We start from the raw sequence: 11,156 nt of genomic DNA on the forward strand, positions 1-11,156 counted from the left end.
GTCCTCCATGCGGTCCTGGCTGCGCTGCGTCCCGGCGGTGAGTTTGCAGCAGCAGTGCGGCATCTTCATTCGCAGCAGTGAGATCGCCGTAAAGCGATCTCACTGCTGCCTCTGAGAGTTTCAAAACTGCAACTCCCAGCATGCCCAGACAGCCTTTGGCTTTCTGGGCATGCTGGGAGTTGTAGTTTTGCAACATCTGGAGGCCCACAGTTTGGAGACCACTGTATAATGGTCTCCAATCTGTGCTCTTCCAGATGTTGCAAAACTACAAATCTCAGCATGCTCAGTCTGTCCAGGCATGCTGGGAGTTGTAGTTCTCTAACATCTGGAAGAGCACAGATTGGAGACCATTATACAGTGGTCTCCAAACTGTGGACCTCCAGATGTTGCAAAACTACAACTCCCAGCATGCCCAGACTGCCCAAGCATGCTGGAAGTTGTAGTTCGGCAACATCTGATCCTTCAGATATTGCCGAACTACAACTTCCAGCATGCCTGGGCAGTCTGGGCATGCTGGGAGTTGTAGTTTTGCAACAACTGGAGGCACACTAGTTGGGAAACATTGTCCATTTCCTACCTCAGTGCCTCCAGCTGTTGCAATTGTTGCAAAGCTATAACTCCCAGCATGCACTGACAGACCATGCATGCTGGGAGTTGTAGTTTTGCAAGAGCTGGAGGCACACTGGTTTGGAAACACTAAGTTTGGTTGCAAAACACTTGAAAGTTTATTACTTAACTTAGTGTTTCCAAACCAGTGTTCCTCCAGCTGTTGCAAAACTACAACTCCCAGCATGCACGGACAGCCAAATGGCATGCTCGGAGTTTGCAACAGCTGGATGTTTGCCCCCTCCCCCCAATGTGAATGTACAGGGTACACTCACATGGGCGGAGGTTTACAGTGAGTGCTGCAAGTTTGAGATGGTGCAAATTTTGCCCTGCAGCTCAAACTTCCAGCGGCAAACTTGCTGTGAACCTCTGCCCATGTGACTGTACCCTAAAAACACTACACTAACACTAACCTAAAATAAAAAGTAAAAAACACTACATATACACATACCCCTACACAGCCCCCCTCCCCCAAAAAATGAAAAACGTCTGGTACGCTACTGTTTCCAAAACGGAGCCTCCAGCTGTTGCAAAATAATAACTCCCAGTATTGCCGGACAGCCATTGACTGTCCAGGCATGCTGGGAGTTTTGCAACAGCTGGAGGCACCCTGTTTGGGAATCATTGGCATAGAATACCCCTATGTCCACCCCTATGCAAATCCCTAATTCAGGCCTCAAATGCGAATGGCGCTCTCACTTTGGAGCCCTGTCGTATTTCAGGGCAACAGTTTTGGGACACATATGGGGTATCGCCGTACTCGGGAGAAATTGCCTTACAAATTTTGGGGGGCTTTTTCTTCTTTAACCCCTTATGAAAAGGTGAAGTTGGGGTCTACACCAGCATGTTAGTGTAAAAAAATAAATTTTACATTTTTTACACATGCTGGTGTTGCCCTATATTTTTCATTTTCACAAGAGGTAAAAGGGAAAATAGACCCTCTAAATTTGTAACACAATTTCTCGTGAGTACGGAGATACCCCATATGTGGGCGCAAAGTGCTCTGGGGGCGCACAACAAGGCCCAGAAGGGAGAGTGCACCATGTACATTTGAGGCGATTTGCACAGGGGTGGCTGATTGTTACAGCAGTTCTGACAAACGCAAAACAATAAATATCCATATGTGACCCCATTTTGGAAACTATACCCCTCACGGAATGTAATAAGGGGTTCAGTGAGCATTTACACCCCACTGGTGTATGACAGATTTTTGTAACAGTGGTCTGTGAAAAAGAAAAATAAAATTTTTGATTTGCACAGTCCACTGTTTCAAATATCTGTCAAACGCCAGTGGGGTGTAAATGCTCACTGCACCCCTTATTAAATTCCATGAGGGGTATAGTTTCCAAAATGGGGTCACATGTGTGGGGGGGTCCACTGTTCTGGCACCATAGGGGCTTCCTAAATGGGACATGCCCCCCAAAAACCCTTTCAGAAAAACTCACCCTCCAAAATCCCATTGTCGCTCCTTCCCTTCTGAGCCCTCTACTGCGCCCGCCGAACACTTTACATACGCATATGAGGTATTTCCTTACTCGAAAGAAATTGGGTTACAAATTTTAGGGTGATTTCTCTCCTTTTACCCCTTGTAAAAATTCAAAAATTGGGTCTACAAGAAAATGCGAGTGTAAAAAATGAAGATTTAGAATTTTCTCCTTCACTTTGCTGCTATTCCTGTGAAACACCTAAAGGGTTAAAACACTTACTGAATGTCATTTTGAATACTTTGGGGGGGTGCAGTTTTTATAATGGGGTCATTTATGGGGTATTTCTAATATGAAGACCCTTAAAATCCACTTCCAACCTGAACTGGGCCCTGAAAAATTACGATTTTGAAAATCTTGAGAAAAATTGGAAAATTGCTGCGGAACTTTGAAGCCCTCTGGTGTCTTTCAAAAGTAAAAACTTGTCAATTTTTTTATGCAAACACAAAGTAGACATATTGTATATGTGAATCAATATGTAATTTATTTTGTATATCCATTTTCCTTTCAAGCAGATACTTTCAAAGTTAGAAAAATGCAAAATTTTCAAAATTTTCATGAAATTTTTAGATTTTTTTTTACCAAGAAAGGATGCAAATGTCAGTGAAATTTTACCAATAACATAAAGTAGAATATGTCACGAAAAAACAATCTCGGAATCAGAATGATAAGTAAAAGCATTCCAAAGTTATTAATGTTTAAAGTGACAGTGGTCAGATTTTCAGAAAATGCCCAGGTCATGAAGGTGAAAATGGGCTGGGTCATGAAGGGGTTAAATTAGACTAGCAATGTGTCTAAATATACTGTCTGTAGTTAGGGTTAGACTGAATAGAGAAACAGATGATTCTCTGGAGAACCTGGGATCTAAAATAAAAATTGGCCAGTAAAGTATACCGGAAGACAGCCTCATTTGCTGCTGCCTTTGAAACTAATAATTTACCAACATAATCTATTTCATACTGGTTGATTCACAAATATATTATTAGATTATCACGTTGCTCCACTTTGGGTGAATAAAAACCACGTTTGCATTGGATTGCTGGAGTGCCACCCTGTCTTTTTGGGAACTGCATTGCTTGGGACATATTGGTCAAGTCTACCACAGGACTGAGCACCCGCCTGGATCATGGGATTTAAAATCCCACACAGTGCCACTCGTACATCTTTATTCTCTCTCTCTCTCTCTGTATATATATATATATATATATATATATACCAAACGAAGCAAAGAGAGCGGCACTCCAAGTACGTGTAACCCCGTGCGGGTGTATTTATTCACACATCTGTAGAAAAGCGCAACGTTTCGGCTCCTCAATAGAGCCTTTCTCAAGCACAAATACAAGTGAAAATGCACAATATATATAAGCCCCTCAATTAGCACACATTGATGAGGGGGAGGTGTCAAACACTGTCACAATCCCGTGACGTCATATAATAAACAGTGATAAAACAATCTCACTCACAGTGATCTGTAAGTGTATAAAATTACAAATACAGCAAAAAGCATCTTTCAATAGTCATTTAGTGCAAAATCCCACTAAAAAGTGACAAATTATGCCCATTCCAATGCCCGATTGTGTACCTATATTCATGATCTCCGGTGTAGTGGGCGGTCATCAGCTGTTGCTGGCTGCGTCACTCCTCCCATGGCGCATGGTTGTTCACTTCGTTCCCTTCGTTTGTAAACAAACTGAATGCGCAAGTCCCGGATCGCAACTTCCTGCCAAACCGGAAGTCGTCAGTCCGCATCAACAGCCAACCCACATCGCTGGATCAGAGAACTCGTCACGGTCCTGTATCTTGGCCACACCTCTTTGCGCTTGCTCATTAGGATTCACAGTGTCTCAGGCTGCCATGTTACAAATGGGCAATCTTGCCCACATGAAATCCCCCACTCTTTACCTCCTTTCTTTTAACTTTTTCATTTTTCAGGAGAAGGGATATCTGGCCATATATCTATAAACGGTCGGCTAATAGATTAAATAACAATTAAACTCCATACACCCATAGCCCAATCTACTCATTTATGAAACTATGGACAGATAAACAGGGGCCGTATTGCATATCTTTAAAAGAGCACCAGGGTGACCGCTCACCAGGTCCCGCTACCTCTTGTGATGGTTCCACTAACCGTGGACAGTGTCCATTCTTCTCGTCCTGCATTTGTGGAAGGGACCTAAAGAGGGACATGTACCATACCGACCCCTTGTAGGGTTCTCAGGGTAATCCCCTGTTGTCCTCAAACCATCAGGTATGGGCCTCTACGGTAGAGCAAAGATTCCATCACCCAATGACCGGGCCTGTCCTGTCAATCTGTCCTTCCAAAGAAAATACATCCTGACCGTTTTAACAACAAATCACTACCATCCCTTCTCCTGAAAAAAAAAGGGGGGGAGGAAGGCACAGAAACCGTACAGGGGGAAAGAGGTTATACACAAAGTGGTGATAGCTGATTATACTCATAGTGGTGGCTGTTGTTCAAGAAAGTGGTGGCTGTTGGTCAAAGAAATGGGGGATGATCGCAGTCCACGCCTCAGTTGACCGACTCGCCCATCTTCAACCGGATCTCATGTTACGTGTCTGTAGGTGAAAAAAACTTTTGTGAGTATACAGAAATATAAAAATATCACTCTATTGGTATTTAATACCTCCTGATACAAAAAACATGCTACTACCAATAAGTCGACAAGGTAAATCCTGGTGTGAGAGGGGAGTCAAATCCCCGAGTACGTCTCCAACTTGCATGCCTCAAAAAAACACCCTGACTGGGAAGTCAATATTTAAACCTTTGGGGCTTAAGGTATCTAACTTGTGGATCCATATAATTTCTTTCTGCTTCAGTAACCTGGTTCTGTCCCCCCCTCTCTTAGGAACTGGGACATGTTCCAGGACACTGAATCTGAGGTCACTGATCTTGTGACCATGCTCCAGAAAATGACGAGGTATTGGTAGTTCTACTTTCCTGGTCCTAATGGAAGACTTGTGGTTATTTAACCTAATTCTTACTTCATTTGTTGTCTCGCCGATATATAAAAGATTACAGGGGCAACAGATCACATAAATTGCGAAGTCCGTCCTACAGGTCATGTGTTGTCTAATTTTGTATTTAATCTGTGTGACCGGGTGTATGAAAATATCCCCCTTCATCATCAGGCCACAACTATCACAACCCAGGCAGGGGTAACAGCCCGGCTTCAACTGTGTGGATAAATCAGGTTTTCTCAATGTAATATCAGATTTCACTAACCTGTCCCCCAGGTTGGCCACTCTCCTGTAAGATAACAGTGGAGGAACACTCAGTTCCGGTATCTGACTGTAGGTATGTGAAATGACAGGCCAGTGTTTATGTAAAATTCTAGCGACATCCATGCTGTACACATTAAAGGTGGAAATGAAAGGTATGCGATTTTGTGCAGTGGATCTGTGGACAGGATTAAGTAGTTCACTTCTATGTTTGCTAACAGCCTTCTGTCTCTGTTCTCGTATCAATTTCCTGGGGTATCCCCTCTCCATAAATTTTTGACCCATGTTATTCAACCTCTTTTCTAGGTTAGTGGGGCTCTCTACGATCCTCCTTACCCGCAAGAACTGACTATAGGGTAAGGAGCGTATCATCCTCCTCGGGTGTAGGCTGTCATAATGTAGTAAACTATTACGGTCAGTATCTTTTATGTACAGATCTGTCCTTAAGTTGTTACCTTCCATATAAACCCAGGTGTCCAAGAATTGTAGGCCTGTCTGGGAAACCACTTTGGTAAATTTAATGTCATCATCAATTTGATTAAGAAACTGAAAGAATGTCATCAATTGCTCCTCACTGCCAATCCAGATGACAAAAATGTCATCAATGTATCTCCACCACTTCAGCACATGGCTGAAGTGGGGAGATACATAAACAGCCGATTCTTCCAAGTCGGCCATTACCATGTTGGCATACGTAGGGGCCATGTTAGACCCCATGGCCGTACCTCTCAATTGAATAAAGAATTTGTTATCAAAGGAGAAATAATTGCAGGTTAATATAATCTCTACCAGACCAATCAAAAACTCACGACATTCATCGGAGTACTGAGTTGTATTCAGTGCTCTGGTGACGCAGTCTAGTCCCCTCTCATGATTGATACTAGTGTAAAGGCTAGTTACATCAAAGGAGGCCAGAAATGCGCCATCAGGGATTGTGACCTCAGCTATTTTTTTCAAAAAGTCAGACGTGTCCTGTATATACGACCTTGCCCCAATAGCAAATTCACGAAGGACCTTATCTATGAAGATGGCAGAGGGGCTTAGGATCGAATCCCGGCCCGACACAATTGGCCGTCCCGGGGGTCTTCCAAATTTTTATGTATTTTGGGGAGGGTATAGATGATCGGAGTGATAGGATGTACCGGCAACAAAAACCTATGCAACTCTTCATCTATAATGTCCCTCGCCAATGCATGATCCACCAAAATTTTGAGCCGCTTCTCAATCATGGATTTGGGGTCAGAATTAACACACATATATACTGCTGTATCATTAACCTGACTATACAATTCCTCCATATACATGCCACGGTCCATGATGACGATAGCTCCCCCCTTATCCGCGGGTTTAATAACTATATCGTCATTATGGACCAATCGTTCCAGGGCTGCCTTCTCCTCCAAAGACAAATTAAAGTGTCCCCACTTCAGTCCACCTTTATAATCATCCTTGAGGCGCTCAATGTCCTTATTAACCAACTCAATAAAGGCATCCACATTGTGTGACTGGATAGCAGGCTGGAACTCGCTTTTGTTAAACAAACCCCACTCTCGAAGAGATAACTCATTCTTACTCCCCCTAGGGGGAATTACTTTATTGGTAGAGAACCAAATTTTCAGTTTAACATTTCTATATAAAGCTGCTAAGTCCACCTGTAATTGCAACCAGTCAATATCAGTGTTCGGGCAGAAGGATAAGCCCCGGTTCAATATCTTAGTCTCTATAGGAGAAAGTGTATAAGATGAAATATTTACCACTAAATCTTTGGTGCAGTCCTGGCCCCTCGATTGCTCCTTGTAGTTGTCGACCTCTTGTTGTTTAATCCATCTCCTGCCACCCCGTCTGACTCTTCTCCGCCTCCGTCTGTGGTTAGGTTCTGGCCACCCCCTAAAAAACGCTGTTGAACCTTGTCTCTTGGGTCTCTTTGTTTCCTCGGGGGTTGTGATGTCTTGGCTCCACGCTGTCTTTTCTCCTGAAGATCTGTGCACTGCCAGTTATAAATGTGTCCAGTCTTGTAATCATCCTGGTCTCGATGCCACTTCTGTCGTTTATTCTCCTCCTGCTCATACTTAAACTTATCCATTATGCCTTTGGTTTTGGTCAGATATAGATTTAAATCTTCAGGTTCCAGTATGGACTTCAGTTCATTCTCACGCTCTGCTAGATGACTCTCAGATACTTCAATCTCTTGCTGAAGAAACTCAATGTTAAGCAACATAATGTCCATAGCGTATTTATTGGTCAGCCCCTCAAATCTGCGGCAAAAATCAGTGTTGTTAGGGAAAAGATTGGGTCTCAGATGTGGTCTTAGACCCCGAGGTATCATCTTCTGTCGATAGTATCGGCCCAATAAGGAAAGGTGTAGTGTCAACGAAATCAATCTCCTGGACTCCATCTCATAGGTGCGTTTAACATCAACTTTGGAAGGTGTACTCAGAAATTCTCCATCCCCCATCGGTCCACTCAGGATTTTATCAATGTCCTCATTGGTGTAGACAAACAGATTGTGTGAATCAGATGCCATGATGTAAGACTGTCCGAAGGACAGAAATAAAGAAAATAAAAAGAAACCGCACGTGCTCACTCCCAGTCAGTATGAGGTAACAATCCAAATGAAGAAGCACCATGCGTGGCGATAGCCAAGGATTCTGGATCCTGTTGGGTGCTCAGCTCCAGGGTCCGACTCAGGCCCCAAGAAATCCACCAAACGAAGCAAAGAGAGCGGCACTCCAAGTACGTGTAACCCCGTGCGGGTGTATTTATTCACACATCTGTAGAAAAGCGCAACGTTTCGGCTCCTCAATAGAGCCTTTCTCAAGCACAAATACAAGTGAAAATGCACAATATATATAAGCCCCTCAATTAGCACACATTGATGAGGGGGAGGTGTCAAACACTGTCACAATCCCGTGACGTCATATAATAAACAGTGATAAAACAATCTCACTCACAGTGATCTGTAAGTGTATAAAATTACAAATACAGCAAAAAGCATCTTTCAATAGTCATTTAGTGCAAAATCCCACTAAAAAGTGACAAATTATGCCCATTCCAATGCCCGATTGTGTACCTATATTCATGATCTCCGGTGTAGTGGGCGGTCATCAGCTGTTGCTGGCTGCGTCACTCCTCCCATGGCGCATGGTTGTTCACTTCGTTCCCTTCGTTTGTAAACAAACTGAATGCGCAAGTCCCGGATCGCAACTTCCTGCCAAACCGGAAGTCGTCAGTCCGCATCAACAGCCAACCCACATCGCTGGATCAGAGAACTCGTCACGGTCCTGTATCTTGGCCACACCTCTTTGCGCTTGCTCATTAGGATTCACAGTGTCTCAGGCTGCCATGTTACAAATGGGCAATCTTGCCCACATGAAATCCCCCACTCTTTACCTCCTTTCTTTTAACTTTTTCATTTTTCAGGAGAAGGGATATCTGGCCATATATCTATAAACGGTCGGCTAATAGATTAAATAACAATTAAACAATTAAATAATTAAACAATTAAACAATTAAATTTCATCTTATACACTTTCTCCTATAGAGACTAAGATATTGAACCGGGGCTTATCCTTCTGCCCGAACACTGATATTGACTGGTTGCAATTACAGGTGGACTTAGCAGCTTTATATAGAAATGTTAAACTGAAAATTTGGTTCTCTACCAATAAAGTAATTCCCCCTAGGGGGAGTAAGAATGAGTTATCTCTTCGAGAGTGGGGTTTGTTTAACAAAAGCGAGTTCCAGCCTGCTATCCAGTCACACAATGTGGATGCCTTTATTGAGTTGGTTAATAAGGACATTGAGCGCCTCAAGGATGATTATAAAGGTGGACTGAAGTGGGGACACTTTAATTTGTCTTTGGAGGAGAAGGCAGCCCTGGAACGATTGGTCCATAATGACGATATAGTTATTAAACCCGCGGATAAGGGGGGAGCTATCGTCATCATGGACCGTGGCATGTATATGGAGGAATTGTATAGTCAGGTTAATGATACAGCAGTATATATGTGTGTTAATTCTGACCCCAAATCCATGATTGAGAAGCGGCTCAAAATTTTGGTGGATCATGCATTGGCGAGGGACATTATAGATGAAGAGTTGCATAGGTTTTTGTTGCCGGTACATCCTATCACTCCGATCATCTATACCCTCCCCAAAATACATAAAAATTTGGAACGACCCCCGGGACGGCCAATTGTGTCGGGCCGGGATTCGATCCTAAGCCCCTCTGCCATCTTCATAGATAAGGTCCTTCGTGAATTTGCTATTGGGGCAAGGTCGTATATACAGGACACGTCTGACTTTTTGAAAAAAATAGCTGAGGTCACAATCCCTGATGGCGCATTTCTGGCCTCCTTTGATGTAACTAGCCTTTACACTAGTATCAATCATGAGAGGGGACTAGACTGCGTCACCAGAGCACTGAATACAACTCAGTACTCCGATGAATGTCGTGAGTTTTTGATTGGTCTGGTAGAGATTATATTAACCTGCAATTATTTCTCCTTTGATAACAAATTCTTTATTCAATTGAGAGGTACGGCCATGGGGTCTAACATGGCCCCTACGTATGCCAACATGGTAATGGCCGACTTGGAAGAATCGGCTGTTTATGTATCTCCCCACTTCAGCCATGTGCTGAAGTGGTGGAGATACATTGATGACATTTTTGTCATCTGGATTGGCAGTGAGGAGCAATTGATGACATTCTTTCAGTTTCTTAATCAAATTGATGATGACATTAAATTTACCAAAGTGGTTTCCCAGACAGGCCTACAATTCTTGGACACCTGGGTTTATATGGAAGGTAACAACTTAAGGACAGATCTGTACATAAAAGATACTGACCGTAATAGTTTACTACATTATGACAGCCTACACCCGAGGAGGATGATACGCTCCTTACCCTATAGTCAGTTCTTGCGGGTAAGGAGGATCGTAGAGAGCCCCACTAACCTAGAAAAGAGGTTGAATAACATGGGTCAAAAATTTATGGAGAGGGGATACCCCAGGAAATTGATACGAGAACAGAGACAGAAGGCTGTTAGCAAACATAGAAGTGAACTACTTAATCCTGTCCACAGATCCACTGCACAAAATCGCATACCTTTCATTTCCACCTTTAATGTGTACAGCATGGATGTCGCTAGAATTTTACATAAACACTGGCCTGTCATTTCACATACCTACAGTCAGATACCGGAACTGAGTGTTCCTCCACTGTTATCTTACAGGAGAGTGGCCAACCTGGGGGACAGGTTAGTGAAATCTGATATTACATTGAGAAAACCTGATTTATCCACACAGTTGAAGCCGGGCTGTTACCCCTGCCTGGGTTGTGATAGTTGTGGCCTGATGATGAAGGGGGATATTTTCATACACCCGGTCACACAGATTAAATACAAAATTAGACAACACATGACCTGTAGGACGGACTTCGCAATTTATGTGATCTGTTGCCCCTGTAATCTTTTATATATCGGCGAGACAACAAATGAAGTAAGAATTAGGTTAAATAACCACAAGTCTTCCATTAGGACCAGGAAAGTAGAACTACCAATACCTCGTCATTTTCTGGAGCATGGTCACAAGATCAGTGACCTCAGATTCAGTGTCCTGGAACATGTCCCAGTTCCTAAGAGAGGGGGGGACAGAACCAGGTTACTGAAGCAGAAAGAAATTATATGGATCCACAAGTTAGATACCTTAAGCCCCAAAGGTTTAAATATTGACTTCCCAGTCAGGGTGTTTTTTTGAGGCATGCAAGTTGGAGACGTACTCGGGGATTTGACTCCCCTCTCACACCAGGATTTACCTTGTCGA

At 43.2% G+C, this 11,156-nt stretch overlaps 1 protein-coding gene across 1 annotated transcript; it reads right to left on the reverse strand.

Annotated features, from left to right (window-relative positions):
- Positions 1-4,511: 4,511 nt before the first annotated feature.
- Positions 4,512-7,857, reverse strand: LOC130283171 (uncharacterized). Its single transcript, XM_056532376.1, has 2 exons — positions 7,088-7,857; positions 4,512-4,670 (listed from the first exon to the last, which is right to left on the reverse strand). The coding sequence occupies exon 1, from the start codon at positions 7,855-7,857 to the stop codon at positions 7,090-7,092; it is 768 nt and encodes a 255-aa protein (XP_056388351.1). The 3' UTR covers positions 4,512-4,670; positions 7,088-7,089.
- Positions 7,858-11,156: the final 3,299 nt, after the last annotated feature.

This window comes from Hyla sarda, chromosome 7 (assembly GCF_029499605.1).
Source record: "Hyla sarda isolate aHylSar1 chromosome 7, aHylSar1.hap1, whole genome shotgun sequence".
Classification (NCBI taxonomy): Eukaryota; Metazoa; Chordata; class Amphibia; order Anura; family Hylidae; genus Hyla; species Hyla sarda.